The following is a 19,884-nucleotide window of genomic DNA, read 5'->3' on the forward strand; positions in this document are numbered from 1 at the left end:
TTTATAGAAAGTTTCAATTGAATACTTAGCTTTTAAATAATAAAAATTTGCATAAATTAAAATATTTTCTTTAAATGAAAGTATTAAGTATTGTCTTTGTATCCTTTGTTCTTAGACAGTTATAATTAAAGTAAAAATAAGCTAAAGCTAAATTAAATACACTTTCACCTACATTTTCTAAGCCTTAAATTATGCTTTTAAGATGTATTTTTCATTAGATTTAAATCTAGTTTATTTTTTTACCTGGTTTATTATATGATGTTTTAGAGTATTTTGAATGTATAAATGAATAAGTAAATAATGCATGAATGAAAAGAATCATTAAGGAAAGCTTTGACAGTTAAACATATTGTCTAATGAAATAATTTTTATACTTCTGTGGAACATAAAACAACTAATTGTTTTTAATGGCATAATCATTGTTGCTAGAATTTTAGACATTAAATATTTAAGTATTTTATGAGTTAAATATCTCAGGAAAAAAATCATTTTCTCATGCTTTCCATTAGCACCAGTAAGAAGTCTGTTATGACAGGAAACTCAAGACTTGCAAAATAACTTCAGAGGGATTGATTTATTTCAAGATCTCACTTTGTCTCTGTTCCTCCAAATGTGTGCCACTGCATATATGAACACTTACATAACTATTATGACAAATAATAAAATGTAATAATGAATAAACAGTGATATCAGTGACTTTTTCAAGAAAATAGAATGGTTAAGCTAGAAAACTTTTTTTGTCAATTAAAAGTATAGAGTTTTCTTTTTCAAATACTTACCATGTAGTTTTGTGTAATCCAAGTGTTGAGAACCAGACGTATTAGGGATTACCTTCCAAGTTTAGACTCATTTGCCTTTTTATTAGAATTTTTAGAAATCAAGATTAGACTCCTTAGAGTTTTTCTCTGGTCATTTAGGCCATTGACATTAACATAAATTATTAATAGATATACACAGACTATATAAGAATTCTATATAGTAAATTCTTACAGTATGCTGAATTCTATACAGTATTATATATAAAGGATTAAGAACACCTCTTCCAAGACATATCTGAGCTGCTACTCGAAAGATGCAATAAGCACAGTGTTGTTTAAAGTAGTTAAGTACATGACCTCACTGGCATTTTGGGAGCAGTGAGAGGATTAACAAATTGTGGGATATTTGTGCAGGTGAATATATTCAACAGTAGAAAAGAATAAATTAATGGCACATGAAATAACTTAGATGAATCTCAAAAAAGTTTTGTTGCTGTGAAGAAGTCAGACACAAATATGTACTATATGGTTCATTTTTATGAAATTCTAGAACCAGCAAGTCTGGTTTATGGTGATAGAAGTCAGAAAGTGGTTGCTTATAGGAATTGAGAGGAATTGACTAGAAAGGGACAGGAGAAGTCTTTCTGGGGTTATAGGAATGTTCTAGATCTTGACAACTCATCAAACTGAACACATAATAAATACATGCTTTGCTTCATAATTTAGGGTAGGTGTGAATGTCAAGAAAAAGGATTTATAGTATCAGCTGCTTTCAAAATTATGATGGAAAGATTGGAAGTAACATCAACATCCAGATGTGAATTCTCTATTCTTTTAAATCATATGTGTTTGTTTCTTAGAAACTTAGGTCATTTGTTAGCCAGGTGGACTAAAGAACTCATTTCATTTAGAAGTTTATCTTCTTTGGGGAGCCTGGGTGGCTCAGTTGGTTAAGTGGCTGCCTTCAACTCAGGTCATGATCTCAGGGTTCTGGGATGGAGTCTCCTGGTGGACTCCTTGCTCAGTGGGGAGTCTGCTTCTTCCTCTGTCCCACGCTCTGCTCATTCTCTTTCTCTCTTATTCTTTTATTCTCAAATAAATAAATAAAGTCTTTTTTTTTTTAAGTATACCTCCTTTGATTTATTTAGTTTGGAAAAATAACTGATAATATGTTCATTTTTGTGTGTTATTTGAGACCTCAATGTCAAAATATTTAATCTCCAAATTGTGCAGTTGGATACCATCTTTCTTTAGTATCCCTTAGTATAGCAAATGCATGTCATGTCGTAAACTTCCCTGAACAATCTAACAGTAAATTTTAGTTCTGGAGGGTGTGTGTCTTCCTCTTTCCCTGTTTTCTGCCCCCATGTCTCTCTCTCCCTCACTTGCTTATTTTTAGTCTTTCAAATGTAACCCCACGTCTTGGGTAGGACAATGTATTGTGTGATGCTTACATTTACCTACATACCAGTCTGTGTTGCTGTTTGCAGAAAATAGAGCACTTAATTCTTAACCTCTGATCAATTAAGGTAAAGGGCGAGTGTTATATGGTACAATATTGATAATACATCTCTCCTTTGGGAGGTTTTAATTGTCTTTTTTTAAATTTTTAAAATTTTTTATAAACATATAATATATTTTTATCCCCAGGGGTACAGGTCTATGAATTGCCAGGTTTACACACTTCACTTAATTGTCTTTTACAGAAACCAATCCACACATTTTAGACCAGTCCAAAAGCTCCTAAAATACAAAAAATTATCTTTACAATAAGATTCTAATATGCATTGCAATTTTTGGAAGAATTTAGTTTTTTTTTTCCTTTGTTTTGGTTACAGTATTGATTGATCTTGCAAATCTTTTGTCATGAACTTTCTTATGGGCCTTTTTTATTCCATGGAATATATAATGGGAAACGGGCTGATTCATGGATTTTGCAGAAGGCTTGGTCATTTTTCTGCTTATTTTCATTTTATTTGTCATGCTTTTCCCAAATTAAGCCGCCACATATCTGTGGAAGATGTTTATCAACAGTGTTCAGGATTGAAAAATTAAATGGGTGTGAGACAAGTGGTGCTCAATTTTGGACGCACATTAAAATCACCTGGAGTCTTAAAAAGTGAAGTTTGGGCTCCACTTCTGATTTAGTGCGTGGGACTTTTGTAACAAAGTATCATAAACTGAGTGGTTTGAAGCTACCCAAATGTGTCCACTCACATTTGTAGAGACTGGAAGTCTGAAATCAAGATGTCGGCACTGTCATGCTCCCTCTGAGCTCTCAGGTAGAACCCTTTCTTACCTCTCCATCACTTCTGGTGGTGCCTGGTCATCCTTGGCATTCTTGCCTGGCAGCTATGTAATTCTAATCTCTATCTTCATTCTTCATTCTTCAATTCTAATCTCCTATCTTCACAATGTCTCTTGTAAGGACACCAGTCATGTTGGATTAAAAGCCCACTCTACTCCAGTAGGACCTCATTGTAACTAATTTCAGCTGCCAAGACCCTTTTTCCAAATGAAATTCACATTCACAGGTACTGGGGATCAGGACTTCATTTTTTCTGGAGACATAGTTCAACCCCTCATACTCAGCAAGACAGAATCTCTGGGAAGGAAGCCCAGGCACAGGCATGTTACGAATTTCCCAGGTGATTCTAATGCAGAGCAAGATTGGGAACCATCACGGGACTAATAGAACCCCTGAGACCGACAATAGGTATTACAGACCCTCATTCTCAATGGTCGATTGACCTCCTACAAGTCCATTACATTTTAGAACTTTTTCTTTTACATCTCTTAAAGTCTGCTCTTTCAAAATTTGCATTTTTGCACCCAAATAAAGAACTATTGATTTATTCCATATCATGTAGTTTACTTCTAACCTTTCAAATATTTATTAATTATTGAAAAGACAGTTCTTCAAGGCCTATGTGCCTTGCTATCTGAAGGCATAAATATCATGTTGCTCAAAGAAGAAAATGTTAATAAGTGGAGTATCTTATTTCTTAATCTGTAACTCCATTTATAATAGCTCACTGGAGACAGTTATACGATATATTTGCACATTAGTCTAATGGGGAAGGTTCAGGGCTTAGCAGGAAAGACAGGGATAGGACCTAAGTGTTAATACAATAGTATTAGGAAACAGGATACCAACCTTCCCTAGGATACAACTAATATATATTTCATGAATTTCCTCTAATACATATATGTGATTGGGTTAGAGCTGAGAGAAACAGGTAGTCTGAAAATTATTAGGATCAAAAAAATTATTCCAATGTTAAATAATAATCGATTTCTATGACGCCTTAAAATGTGACCATCCAGGTGTGTCCAGAGCAGGGCCATGATGAAAAAGCTGTTAATAACTTCTCTAGTGTTTTTATTATGGTCTGTCACATTGATAATTTGTGTACTAAATGATCCTTACACACTTGCTACAGCGATAGAACATAGAGAAATCTTTAAATTGATAGTTGTCTGGACTTGAAACCTGCTTTGTTCTGTTATTTTGTTGTTGTTCTAATGGGTTCTAAAAGGGTCATCTTTGCTGACCTCCCTTTTTATCCAGAGAGGGGATACACATTTGCCATTATTGCTTGCCTGTAGAACTTGTTTCCTAACTTGTCTTTCCCTACTTTGGCTTTGCTCAAGATAAAGGGTTAAAATGCCAGTGAAAGATGAATCTATTTCCTTTACATTTCTACAGTACTGCATGAATAAAAATCAACATTCATTAAGTAACGTTCCCATGTATTTACCTCTTTTCTCCCCCAATTCCTTCCCGTGGTGCCACAGGAGCGTGTCCCAGACAGCCCTTCACCTGCCCCCTCTCTGGAGGAGGGCCGGAGGCCTGGCAGCCACCCATCATCCCATCGGAGCAGCAGCGTCTCCAGCTCTCCTGCACGGACTGAGAGCTCTTCGGACAGAATCCGTAGGTCTCATACTTTTACTTGTCACCATTTTAAACTTTATTAGGTGCAGCTGGCTTTTCTAATCAAAATGCCCTCATTCCAAATAGATCTCAGATGTATCATGTTCTGAAGCTCTGTAGCAATAGCCATCTCTCAAAATTATGTTTCCCAGTTTGCAGTATCATGAGGTATGGTGCTACATTAACAGGTTCTGATATAAACTCCCTCTCTTTGATGCCACACATAAAGGTCTGAGCTATGAAACAGAGAAAGTAAGCTTCTAGATTAGTTTCTGAAGTAAACACCTCCAACTCAACAGTTATCTAGTGGCTAAGGATATGATTTGGGGATTACTCAACTTCATTCTTCAGTCCCACCCCTTGCCAGGTTTTAAAATTTATCAATTTTCAAAATTCACCGTTGCATTGACAAACATAGCTACAAAGAGGAATTAAAAAACCGAAATTCATTGTAATTGACTTTAAAAATAATGTCTTCGTCATTCTGATGGTCAGTGGATTGAAGAATTTTAAATTGCTTGAGTTTTAGAATTTGAATTAGTACGTCAATAATGCATATTGTTGTCATATGTTATTGTTGTTAAATTCTAAATTGTAAGGGCTCTTTTATTTCGTGATCACATTTTCAGATATTTAACCAAGAAAATGAAGAGTAAACTTGAAAATGCAATTCAATTAACTGGTTATTTTGTATCTGTATTTTGTGTCGAGAATCTAATATTGTTTTTCCAATACAACAAACATATTAGCAGTGATTGTGTTGGTTGACAAAATCAATATCTTTGTATCCTTTCCAGGATTTACTTTATTTTAGGAAATCGTGTTTGTGATATAAACTTCATCTAATGACACATAATTGGCTGAAGTTAATTGTGGTTGAGAATATTTCTATAATAGGAAAAACATTTGCTAGAAAGTATATTTATAAGTCATTAAGCATAAATTTATTTATTTATTATTACTTATTTGCATAAAGCAAGAATCCTTAGGATGAATGCTATTGAGGTAGATAATAAATACTAGGTTGAATAATTGTATACAATTATTTTTAAAAATAGTTGATTATTGAAAGTTATATAGTTCAACATAATTCTATGTTTGGCCTGTCTAAAACATATTTCCCTAATTTTGTAAGAGATGAATATAGCTGTGTATTAATAAAAGTGATTATAACCATTCTTAAACCAATGACATTTTCTGGGGCTGGCAAATCTTGGCTCCCACTACCTCAAACCATCTTTCGTATAAAATATTTTCTGTATACTTATGTGCCATGCTGACACTAGAACCAGAAATTTCATGATGCATACTGGTTTCATTTTTAATGCTTTTATAAGATGTCATCATTGAAAAGACACTGTTCTTCTAGAGAAAGTAAAATATTTTTTCACAACACTTAAATGGAAATGATGGGCCGACAGGGAAAAATTTGAAAGAATTTTGTCATACATTCATGTTTTAAATGAATCATTGTGTTCTTTTTTATTTTTGATAGAACAGAGGAGAAATTTTTGCATATTTGAACTACCATAATTGTCCAAGTGGAAATACATACACTTGCACACAAATTCATGCACACACACACACACACATAAATACATGTTCATGCATATGCATATTTTAATTTTTTTTTTAAATTAGACTGGCACAGACATTTAAAAAATAATACAAAGAATCCTTTCACACTCATCAGTCAGATGCACCCAGTCAACAATGTCTCTGAAAAAGCTCTCCTGATAAAGGCATAATGGCACGTTAATGTCCGGAGACATAATGACAAGGACACTATGCTCCTTCACCTCAAATACATCATTGTTTGTCTTCTCGAAACAAGGAAATTCTCTTATGCAATCACAAAACAATGATCAAAATCAGGAAATTAAAATTATTATAGTATATTGTTTAAACTATAAATCTTTTTCAAATTACACCAACTTTCCTACTAATATAATTTTTTATTTTTTTCTTCTAATGTTTTTAATAGCAAAAGATTTTTCCTTACTGGTCCAAAAGCCAATCCAGGATTACATATTGAAATTACTTGTCATATTCCTTTAGTCTCTTTTAATCTGTAACAGTTCTTTTTTTTGTTTGTTTGTTTGTTTGTTTGTTTTTGATCTTTCAGTATCTTGACAATCTTTTTTTGAAGACTGTAGGTCATTTATTTTGTAGAATTTCCTTCAGATTGGATATTTTTGTTTTCTCATGATTAAACGTTCCTTGAATTATGAATTTTTGGCAGGAATCACAGAGACATGATCATGTGTCTTTCTCAGTACATTGTTCCAAGAGACGTGATATTCCTCCAATACTTGTCATACTATCTCTTGGTTAAGGTGGTGACTACCAGACTTATTTACTGTAATGTTACTCTTTTTTTAAACCTTTGTAAATAATAAGTTATAATATTAAGTCTTGTGAGGAGATTTATTAAGACTATATAAATATTATATTTTTCATCAGACTTCCATTCCACTCCTCTAGAATCATCTGTTGAAGACACTTCCCTCACACAGTTATTGCTATGGTGATTTTCAAATGCTAATTCCTAATATATTCTTATAGTATTTTCAAAAAAATCTCTTTTTTCTAGAGAAGGTAAGTTTTTATGGAATGGGTTCTCATCCAGTTTTATACACAAAACTAAGATTTTCATGGGCAATTTAGTAGGAAATTTATTGACTGGATTTTGAAAATCGTAAGGGTGTTTTGTCATCTACTTTATTATTTCAATAGTGACATGTTACTGTTAATAGTTCAAGAAAGCAATTATAGCTTTTATTCATTCAACCATTCAATAGATATTAATTGGGCACTTGTATTTTCAAGTCTGAGTTCAAACCCAGTCTTTACAGAAATACTTTGGTGTCTGAAACCTTACGTTTTATTGACTAGAATAGGATATGAATATTGAAACAGTTACATTGGCACCTTAAAGTTAAAAGTTAACAGCTTTTAGAGGTTGTAGTGGTAAGGCCATTCAAAAGTATTCTAGATATATAAAAATATATATATATTCACTATGAAATAAAAACAAGATAGAATGTTTTCAATTCCAATATTTTTCTGCTTTAAACATTTTCATAGTTCTCACTTCTCAGTGTTCTTAGAGATAGATTAAAACATTAAGTTAGACCATTATATTTTATTTATTTTTGAGTCCGAGTTTAATTAATTTGTTTGAACATTGTGTGTTATGGTGTTTTTGTCTTTTTTCTTTTGTTTTGGGCTTCACAGCTGTCCATCAGAATGGGTTGTCCATGAACCAGATGCTGATGGGTTTATCACCAAACGTACTCCCTGGGCCCAAAGAGGGAGATTTGGCTGGTCATGATATAGGACATGAATCGAAAAGGATGCATATTGAAAAAGGTAATGTATGATTATGTGGACTTTTTTTTTTTTCCTGCTCAACATGTGGGCTAGATTTTAATTACAGAATGAGGTATACTTCTACCTCAAAAGATGGCATGTAAACATTGAAAAAACCTACAGTATTAGGTAAAACTTAAGCCTTTTCAGCAAAGAGGATGTGAACAAAGATCTGCTTTTCCTTATACCACAGGTAGGTGATAATTTACTTTCCAATACATGGAAAAAGTGGACAATTGTTTGTTTTAATTGTCATCACTGAGTTTCTAAAGACCTACGGTTAGTCTTTCTCAATGCCGTTAGGGCCAAATGTCATTTTTCTATACCTGATAGAGCTCAAAATATACAAAGGATTGTTATTAATATTTTTAGATTAAAATATATATCATCATCTGACCAATCAGGAAATAGAAGTGAATCTAACCAAACAATGTACTAGTTGTTTCAAAATTATACGTAACAAATAGCAAAGCCCAGAGGGCGGGAAGCTGAAAGTTTTCTCTTTATATTACATTTGTATCAGCTCAATTCATTTTCACAGGTAAATATTGGTATTTTCATGCCCTATTTCATAAAGGACTTTCATAAAGAAATTGAAATATCATTTTGATATGTATGTTAAAAATTTGTGCTAGTAGATGTAAGTTTATTTTTTCAAATAGTAAGGTTTAGATTGTGAATAAAAGAGCCCTCCCAAATCTTTTTCCATCTTAATTTAATATTTTTAAATCTTATTAATATAGAATGGGTACTTTGACTGTCTTTTTTAACATGAATACCAAATCATCAGTGTTATGAAAAGGATCACTTCTTTGGAAAACAAAATTGCACAGAAAACACAATTAGTTGTCAAAAAGGAAAAATAAATAAAATTGGATATTTAATAATTAATGAAGCAGAAAGAAATGATTAGAGGAAGATCTAGTTAAGGTGGGGCATTTTTTCTCTCCAAAAGTAAGAAAATTTATATAAGATCTTTTCCCATCCAACATAAAAACAGTCATGCTGAGCCCTTAGGGAGAAAGAATACCATATTTCTACAAATTAGATTATCTGCATTAATGGAATGTTGAATGAGAAAATGATAATCTTTTCTAGGTGCTAATATGTCAAAATCTAGGTATAAGTGAGAGTAGTATTAAGACAACTTCCTAATTTGTTATTTTGAAATTTGATATCAAATGTTATTACTAAGCTAGGTAGACACTATGCAATATATCAGTGAGCCAGATGGTACCTAAATACTTAATTCTAGTTTTTTCACAAGCTGTTCTTCAACAATGAATAAAAATATATATATTGTCCCTTACATATATTTTGACATATACCTTTTATATTTCATCAAAACCTATTTGTAGAAATACAAAAATTAGCATCATGAGAAAATATAAAGCTTCATAAGACTTTTTAAATTTAAGTAATAATATTTAAATAAAAGAATTCATTGTCTAGGTGAAGCAGCCATTCTCCATCAAGGTTCTGCATAAGAGTAAAGCCCTAGGGGCGCCTGAGTGGCTCAGTGGGTTGGAGCCTCTGCCTTTGGCTCAGGTCATGATCTCAGGGGCCTGGGATCCAGCCCCGCATTGGGCTCTCTGCTCTGTGGGGAGCCTGCTTCCCCCTCTCTCTGCCTATCTCTCTGCCTACTTGTGATCTCTCTCTCTGTGTCAAATAAATAAATAAAATCTTAAAAAAAAAAAAGAATAAAGCCCTAGAAGAAAATAAATGCGAGTGACTCATTTCTCAGTTTTCTCGTGGATATTACATAAATCGTTTTACTTGGAATGTATAAGAGGGAAGTTAATTCATGACATACAATGGATGTCAGGATATTAGGGTTTAATTCTTTTGCAACACCTAGTGGACAAGAGCTGGGAGTATAAAAGCAAAAGCCCAAAGATGGTGGCGAGGACACCATCAAAGGCATGATCAATGGCAAAATTGGAATGAGTTGCACTGGAATTTTAGGTAAATAGCTTCATTTACCTGATTCATTCACTGATGCTTCAAGCTGGGTATGCTACTATTTTCCTATTACTTTTTTCATGGGTTCTGTCTATCCATTTATCTATTTTTAAAATTATTATTACAATTTTGCCATCATGGAGCCTTTCCTTGAAATACCATATTACATTGTTTGAGGGGACCTACTTCTGTTTTTCCCATAGGCCTGCTCCAGAAATCTTCACTACAATACTTCCCTTGTTGTTCGGAAATTATATCTCAATTGGTCTAATCCCAATACTAGACCATAAACTCCTTTGAGTCATCTGTGTAATTCCATTTGCTTTAAACAGACCAAGCAATCTATGAATACATACTGATCTGGGCTGAATCTTTAGGAGATTCTAAGAGATGGTGAGAGAAAGTTAAAACAACTATAAAGATTACACTCTTTAAGTATTAGTAGGTGAAAGGTGGAATTATAGAACTTTTAGAAGTTACATTTACATGAAATAGCAGGATGCTCTGATGATGAGTGTACACAAAAACTTTCTATGTTAATAGTGGTACTTCTATCAAAGTTTTTAAAATGATTTTGCTGTCAGAATAGACATTGGCTATATGCCAATGGTTTTCCAATATTTTAATGTATATTTTATAAGGGAAAATAAATGTTTATTTTAATGTTCTTCCTAAGAATATAAAACTAGCATTGAATGTGTGATTTCCAATGTAGTTATGTAATCCTAGAAATTGGGGTATTGATACTAATTTGTTATATGTTGCTCTTTCTTTTCTATACACTCTCTTTTATCTATTTTTCAGCATACTGAATCAACAGTAAATATTCATGGCTTTCTAGATTGATAGAGTCTACTAAATTAAAAATTGTTTTCTTTCATGACTACATATATCATGTGCCTCATACTAGCTCTGCAACTTTCTTACTACACATTCTGTATTAAAACAAGTGACTTAATTTAGAGACATTGGTAGAGAAATTAATTATATGTTTGTGTCATTTTAGGCTCAAACTTCTTATATGTAATTTGTTGCTTACCACTTTAAATCATTCAAAGCATAATAATTCTTTAGAAAACATTGATTTTAAAAATAGATACCGAAATTAATTTGTATGCTGAGAATCACTGTGGTTTAAAATCTTAACATCTGTAACTTTTAAGTATTTTTAAATCTTCTTAATATTAAAAAGCTATTAACTCCTCTCCATTAGAATATTTAAGCCCCTGTTAGCTGAAGGCATTCTAATTCAGAAGTACTAACTGCTGAGTAAATTCACTTCTTGTTTTTAAAAACAGCAATAGGTTTTTGAATCTCGGAAGAGTTTAAAGTACATTCAAAATGTAAATGTGAAACCGAGGTAGTATATCAGAAGGAATAGACATAATATCGTATCAGTCATCCCAAGTTTAAGGAGACATGCTTTTAGTATTATAAACTTTGACTAAAATAAGGACTTAGTCAAAGATATATACTGAGGAAAACCGTGGTATAGCTCAAAGCTTCAAAACCAATTTTACGTCTTCTAAACTTTTATAAACAGATTCCAAGTTCCCTAGGGCTCTCTGGATCTTAAAATCATGGCTGATCTTTTCCTTCAGTCATAATTTAATGGAAGGGGCAGTAATAATTGACATCTGGGTTATATAAATAGACCCACTGTTCCTTTATGCAGCACCTTTCTGTTTATTCCCCGCATATTTGTCCATTGATGCTAATTTACAGTATTTCTCATGTATAATTTGTTCCTTGGTGTTTCTTAAATTGCTACTTTTTTCAACACATTTTTGAGCATGTTTTACACCTTCGTGTTGTTCCATAGGCACATTTTTTTATTATTATGGAATGTATCTAATTTTTAATTTACCAAAAATTAAAGGTATGATACAGATAAGCTTATAGTACCAGCTTTTTCTGATTATAGAAAACTTAAGTGTATATTGTTGAACTATGAAATACTAATTAATTTTGAATTTCAGTCTTGGACTAAGTGTACTGAAATGACATAATCAATGGGTAAATATTTACAGAATGTCAGGTATGTGAAATAAATATGAAATACAAAAGCATTTCCTTTCTCCCCTTCTCTCTTCCTCTCTCTTTTTTTGCTGTATTTTTTTCTTAATACATATCCTAATTTTCCTTTCAATTGAGTCTTTTCCCTTTATTTGTTTTCATAAAAAATATGAAAACATTCTTTCACTGGTGACTCTTGAGGACTTTCTTTCATTGGTGACTCCTGCCATTTTAGAAGCAGAAATAATTTCAGAAGCAGCAGGAAATACAGGGGATTTGCCTCAGGCCATGAAACATTTCTTTTGTGGCATATTCTGTTTAGTTGGCAGTGCTCAAGATTTCCAATGGCTAACATACTTGTATAAAAGGTTTCTTTTTGGTACTCTGAATTTGAGGACAGGGCACTAAAGGCAATAAAGTAGTTTGCAGGCTGGCCATATTGGGATTTCCTCTCATTAATGGTTTACTCTTAGCTTCCAACCTTGTGGACTATTTTCCTCAAAAACACCTTTTTGAATGACTATGTCATCCCTTTTCTCAAGTTTGTGGAAATCATTTTTTGAAGTATATTTCCTTTTGTACATTTCTCAATATATAAAAAATTCGAATTTTACTTGTATTAGGATTGAGTCTTCAAGAATGATCTTCTTTTAAATTCTAGATTGATAACAAATTAATTAATAGTAAATATTATTTTGCTGTATACACCTATATCACAAATCTTAACCTGTTAGTATCTCATGTAACTATTTGGATGTGTATAGAGTAAAAGCCCCTTTTCTTTAGAGATTCCTATATTTTGATTATGTTAACACACATATAGGGCCATGAGTATTTTCATTTTAAAATTCTCCAACAACGTAACTCTTCCTTCACTTTTATTCTTAAGATATAATTTCTCTTGGCATATCTCAAAGTCTTTTGTAAAATATTCTCCTTAAATACTTACTAATGTGAGTTTACTTTTTGTTTTTCCATGCTTGTGAAATAAAGGTATTAAACTTAATGCAGATACTTTTAATTCTGTGATTTGTAACACTAGACAACAAATTTCTCTGAATTTCAGAGCTCTTTCTTAAGCCGATGGCAGATTTAACATGTAAAGTCACATAAAGTGAAACTTTATGAAGGTACTGGTTTATTATTTTATGAATTATAATTCAAGAAGCAGAGCTTGCCATAGTACTTCAATGACAACTCAAGAAAATTCTTACTATGAGAATCCCATGACATACCTATAATGGTGGGCAACTGATATAAAATGGGTTTTAATGTTTATCTTTTCCCCATGAACCTTCTGACCATCCTGTCACACTGAACTTTCAGGTTTCTCAAACATCTTCTGTCCTTTCCCAGATGATCCAGTTTCTTCCTTTACCTGGGGTGTATATGCCTCCTATTCATTAGTGCTCAACCCTAAACTCTGCTGGGCAAAAGCTACATCTTCTCATCATCTTTGTATACCCAACACAGAGTCTGCCATTAGTAGGTACAAAAATTTTATTTTCAGAGTTAAATGAGATAATATGTGCCTGGAGTGCTTGACCTACTTAAATATGTTCCCTGAAATCAGTAGTAGTATCAAATTAGGTCATGGGTATGTGGCTTGATTTGATAGATGCAAAAATATACTTAGTGAATCACTGAATTAGAATATTATCTGTTTATCATTCATAATATCACAGTTATCATGACTTATGGTTGATTCTAAATAGAAATATTGAAACCATGGTGTTTTAGAGAATGTTTTGACTTCATTGACAACATTGAAAAATGCACAGTTTCAGAAGGGAAAAAGTAGTAAAGTAACTATGTTAGGTATTTTCTATATCAATGATTGTGAAGGTAATTGCCCAGATAAATTTTTATGACATTAAAATGTTTTAACTCATTCAAATCAATTTTATTGACCCTGAATTTATTTGATGAATGTGTTGAGGAGAAACAAATATGCTTGGCATGTAAGGCTTAGGAGAGAATGAGTGTTGTATATGGGCCACCATTGAAGAGATCCCAAATTAGTTGAAATCCTCTGATGGGCCAGAATTTCATCTTTGAACCACTCACACATGTCACTTATAAACTAAACTATTTTAATTCCACCTAGGGTAAAATTTACATTTTCTAAGAGCTATTTTATGTAATTTATATGGATATCATTAAAAGATATAGAGACATTTATTGATGCAGAAAACCCCAGTGCCTTCTCCAGGACACTTGTAACTTTAGGTTTTGGTAACTTTTTTTGATACTTAAGAAGTTAAATCATGTTAGTATTTCCTAATGATTTTCATGAACTATGCATGAGAAAGATTAGAGGATATCTAATCTTGGATACGTTATATGTAATAATACATATTAGTAGTAGTTTTGCTTGTAGTCAGATAAAATGTCTTTTCCTCATGGAAAACCCATAACAGACTATTAATTATTCTACTTATTCTGCTTTTTTTCCTTGAGCCCTTTTGATAGGTATGGAATGACTCACTTCCTCACTGTTTAAGAAATATTTTTACATAGTTATGCCGATAGCTAATATTTTATAACATTAAAAGGGAAGTAGAAAGTAAATTACTAGTAGATTATTAACATAATATTTCCCATATAAATTTGCTTCATGTAATGATTTATTTATGAATCATTATAAATGCCTTTATTTCCTTCATTTAAGTAGTTTATTGTCTTACTGAATTGATTATTTCAAATTTTTTGTGCTGCAATTTATTCTCATATTGCCTAAACAGTGGATTTCTTGTTTTTCTGAAGTTTCTGAAATGAGTTTTAAGTTAAACTACTTAAAGTGTAAGTAGTTTCAGGTTAAAACTTTACATAGTCTGGTATGGAAGTGATCTAAAGGGGATGTGTACCTTCTTCTATGTGTCTATTTGAGAATTTATTCCAAATTGAAACTTCATTTTGGAAATATTAGTTTATAATCCAATATTTCTTAGAGGAGCTGAAACTGGTTTATTTTGCACATTTTTATTCTGTGAATGGACAGTTACATATTTTTTCCTTAAAGAACTGTTACAATGCTTCACTTTCTTCCCTAATTAGACATATTTAGAAATGGACCCAAAAGAAGTCACTGACAGTTCAGTGACTTGGAAAGCTTTCTTAAAATTTTTAAAATCTCAAGTCATACCAAAATATAAATGCTGCGTTTCCACATTCTTCGTATGGTATTATTGTTTTTATAGAACGAAACAATAGACTATCTATAATATTATATATTTCAACCTAATATTCTTGAACAGTTTTAATCTGAGATGTTAAATTAGAATCTCTGCTAAGTAGCCGAACAAAAACAGAAAAAAAAAGGAAATAATTTCCATTTAAAAATATTTTGTGTTCAATCTTGCCTAAGAAACAGTCTGTTTTTATTGTTATATTTTTTACACATGCGTATATGTGCCCCGGTGCACGTACAAACACACGCCACTTTACCTTCATTTGATAGATGACGAAGTGATCTTACTTTGAATGCTGTGTTATGGGTTAAGAAGCAGAGTAATAGCCCCCTTGTCTCTTGTGCTTGAAGCAGTTTGAATTCCTCCATCAACTTGATGGAGTGATTTAACACATCCATTCAGCCTCGTTTGCAGGAACTGTAAGATGATAGCAAAGCTCAGGTAAATCTTCAAGATCCTGGAACTAATTTGGAGGATTTTATATGACACATTAGATCAAGAGTTGGCACGGAATTCGTGGCTATGATGATTAAATGCATAATAACCTGAGAGTATTTTTAACGTATTTTTAAAGAGATACAGCTCACCTATTCTGAGGAACTGGTGCAATATTTTCTTTTGACTTTTCCTTATCTAGTACCACTTAATCTTGTACCTTAGGGCAAACTATTCCTAGAAATGTATGTGATAACTTCATATCGCAGTCTGTTTTGTTCCGGTAGAAGTCATATTTTAAACTTTCTTTAAATTTTTACATTACCACTGTTTCTAGTATCTTACGCTACAGTTTCAGAATATTAAACAAGTACAATTGTTTTAACTACTGTGAAATTGACAGATGAAGCTGAAAACCAAAAGCACCTTTCATGGGATTTTAAACACTATTTTCCTCCATATGCCATCCCAATTATTATTTAGATATTACATTCCTAATTTACTGTTAAGGTTGATTAGAATTCAAGCCTCTCAAAAGCATGCACCAAAGGTCTTGGGCTGTGGAAAACATTTTTATAAAATAATCCATTAATGCAGAGGAGTGCAACTAAATTAGTTAGCAATTTGCTGAGCATGAATTAATGAACAGAGCTTCTTCCAGCTCCCAGAGTTGTAATTTTCATAATAACCTCAGACCTTTATTTGGCAGGTTGTTTAGTTTTTTCGTTTGAAGGTTTTCATTAGTCTAATGAGGACTGTGCAAGGGCGAGCAGTCAGCACAATTTACATGGGGAAGCTATCATAATAAATGAAGCAATTTGAATAACACGCAAGGGTTTATGCAACAAGATAAGAAGAGATTGTAGAGCGAGATTTAGAGGTAACCAATACATTAGACCAACTAATAACTGAAGTAATCCCAATAAAAGGCTTAAGTGAAAGGAATGAAATTAATGATATATACAAAGTTGTAATGATATGATACATGATTCATTAGATTAATAAAATAAGTATTCAATTGTTTTTAGTGCTTTTCGTCTAAGCTTTGTTTGTATCAGGCATTTTAATTAGGATTGTTCACTGGATCACTTTGCTTAGTTAACTTTTAGACCATAGCTGAGGTTTTTAATGATATTTTCTCTTTCTTATTTAATCTTTATAGCCTTGATAGTTCATTGAATTAATTATATGCAATATATTGTATATGGAGATGCTTTTAAATAGTAATTGCATATAGTCCTACCTAAGTGGTGATTAAACTTTAAGAATGAATGCGCAATATGTCTCCAAATTTTTAAAAACAACTGTTTTTCCTTCCACTCCAAGTTGATAAATTGCCTTGATAAGTAATAAAGGTGGTAATGTCTTATAACCTCATATCAAAAGTGTAATAGTGATCTTTTATTACTAAATTCCCAGATTAAGAAGAGCCATTTATAAAAATATTATTAGAAGTTATTCATTTATATCCATTGTAAATCTTTAAGATACAAGATAGAAAATGTGTATTAAAAATAGATGTAAGTTAATTTTCTCCTTTACATAGCCTTCTTTTGAAAAAAGTGAAATTTTATTCACACTGACTTAAGAATTATACTTTTGTGCAGGTAACTCAGTCTGAATGTCCTTTGTGCTTCTACAAGACCATGAGATGTAAAAAGTCGTAGGATATATATATATATATATATATATATATATATATATTTTAATTATAGTAAGAAACATAAACTTAGAAAGTGGTTTCATGTTTGACATGCAGAACCAAATTACTTTAAAACTAAGTAAATGTAATTTTCAACATCAGTATGTATCAGCCTTTATGAGGTCACACCATGGGAGAATTCCTCTTCTAGTCAAATACCTGTGATCAGTGACCAAAACTAATGGACTTCTATGAAATTTTTGCCACTCTATTCTCTTCTTCCAAGTTTGAAAGTACTGGCATGCTGCTCTGCCCAATTTCAAATCACATCATCTTTTCATATAGTTAAATTAATGGATAATTATCTTCCTCATTGTTTTTGGAAGAAACATGTGACTTAACCTTCATTTCAATATGTTAAAAGAGGGTTAGGATACATTTAAAAAATGGTGAGAGGTATATATTTCAAATTTGTAATTATTTTTATCTTTAAGGGTTATCATTTGAAAAGAAGCAAAATTGAATCTCTTGTGGAGTATGTTTCGTTAATTTTTTTCAGTAAGAACTAATTCCAAGCAAATGAGTTTTCCTTCCCTCCCTTCCTTACTCCCTCCCCTCTTCCTTCCTTCCTCTCTGCACTTAAAGTATATGGATACAGATTTAAATATAATTTGATCTCTTAATATTATCTTTATATTAATTATAAAATTGGAATAACTATTAACTATGTTGTGGTTGTTAGTAGAGCATGGTAACAAATACATCACTCTTGGAGTTATAGTTTGTAAATTTGTTATATAGTCAACTTTGTTACTTATTTAGTATTTATAATTATTATTCATTATTATCTGTTCTATTACAGCAAATGTAATATAAAGCTATTGCAAAAAAAGCTTAAATTCACAAAAGCATTGCATATTTATCTAAGAAACAGTTATCACTGGAACACCTGAGCAAGGGGCAGAAAGCATAGCCTAGGAATTAGAACTTTTTGTATTCAAGTCCTAGTTAAAGTTGTAAACTTGGTTAAGTTATATGACACCCTTGGCCTTCAGTTTTCATCTTAAAAATTGGGTAAGTAGTACTTGGGAAATAGCCACAAAGTTTTGTTTTTAGAATCAAGTGCTCAGCCTGGATAGATATATTGCATACATGTTGGGTCTCATTAGGAAAGAGACGGTGCGTAGAAACTGATTCGAGTGTGGCTGGAGAGGATAATGCAGTAATCCCAGGGCTTAGTAGAAGCCAATCTGTCATGTATTGGTGCTGCATCTGATCTGCTGGCTGGGGCATCCAAATGATTGACCCATCCAGAGGACATGGAAGTGTCTTGAAGTCACAGGGAATGAGGCAAGAAGGGTGACAGTGAATCTGGAGCAGCCTGATAGAAATCACAATTCACTATACTTGCAAGCTCAGTGAACATGAGGTTGGGTCTGTTGTTTACAACAGATCTGCAGTATCTGTCACAATGACTTTAGTGTGCTGAATAAATGAGTGAATGATTTATCTGATCAGTTGTCATTTGATCTAAATAATAGCACCAAGAAGAAGAAGATAATTCCAAGAAACGTTTGTGGAAGGATGAGGAATAGTTTTATAGTCATAATTTTATTCCTTAAAATAAATAGCTGTAAATGATTTCTTAACAGCAGTCTAACAAAGTAACCATTTATAAAAAAGTAAGCCATTTTCTCTTTATTTGTGCTTTTATTTATTCATTCAGCAAATGATTTGTGATTACCAACAATGTGGCAGCCGTATGTGTGTTGCTGAGAATTCGGAGATGTATTTTAAGTGAAGGACTGTAAAACATTGTAATTTTAAGACATACTAATAAGAAGCTTTCAAATAAAGGTGGTGGTCCTCAGGGACACACCTATTAATAGGAGTTATTAAATCTTCTTTGCCTAAATTGTAAACTCTCTTAAAAAATGGCCATGTGTCTAATGGCTTAGCTCTTCCCTTCCACTTTAAGGGCCATGATGAATACACAGGAAGATTTCCATTCCAGCTCCTCCATAGTCACACAATACGTATTGTTCTCCACCTGCGGCTAGGCTGAGAATTGTCATAGGCAGTTGTGTGCCTTGCCTTACTGGTAACAATGAGACAATTTTAGGAAAAAGAGGTGCAGTGTATCACTATCCTGTTAAGGGATGTTATCCTGTTATTCTCATGATAAGGGAGAAGATGTGACATTTCTGGGGGATCTTTAGTGGAAATACTCTGCTTAAGCCTAGAACTGAGGATAGAATGTCTTTCTGAATTCTGCTACTAGGCAGATAGGATGGAAGACTGGAAAGTCCTGTGTCATAAGTTAAGAGTTGTCATCAAGGGGAGAACTTCTGAAGACAAATAGTGCTATACTGTCCAACTCAGTGGTCTCCTGCCTTAATTGTATCAAAGAAAATCCAGATCAAGGCAGGTGAGGAATCCAAGGGCCGCAGATCTCCTTACCTCACAAGATTGAAGTTGGATACTCTGTCTGTCATTTACAAGAGTATTTGGCACAAAGTTGTCTGCTCAAAAACATTAGTTCCTTTCATCTATTGAGAAAGAAATCAGGAATTT

The 19,884-nt window shown here is 32.5% G+C and overlaps 1 protein-coding gene across 2 annotated transcripts in view; it reads left to right on the forward strand.

Annotated features, from left to right (window-relative positions):
* DACH1 (dachshund family transcription factor 1) overlaps window positions 1-19,884 on the forward strand; it is a 425,210-nt gene that overhangs the window by 305,787 nt on the left and 99,539 nt on the right. The window contains exons 5-6 of one of the 2 annotated variants that reach the window (XM_032315182.1): window positions 4,548-4,692; window positions 7,930-8,064. In XM_032315182.1, coding sequence (XP_032171073.1) covers window positions 4,548-4,692; window positions 7,930-8,064 — 280 coding nt within the window. The remainder of the gene's footprint in view (window positions 1-4,547; window positions 4,693-7,929; window positions 8,065-19,884) is intronic. The other variant, XM_032315183.1, reaches the window with a different exon arrangement.

Source organism: Mustela erminea, chromosome 15, assembly GCF_009829155.1.
Source record: "Mustela erminea isolate mMusErm1 chromosome 15, mMusErm1.Pri, whole genome shotgun sequence".
Taxonomy (NCBI): Eukaryota; Metazoa; Chordata; class Mammalia; order Carnivora; family Mustelidae; genus Mustela; species Mustela erminea.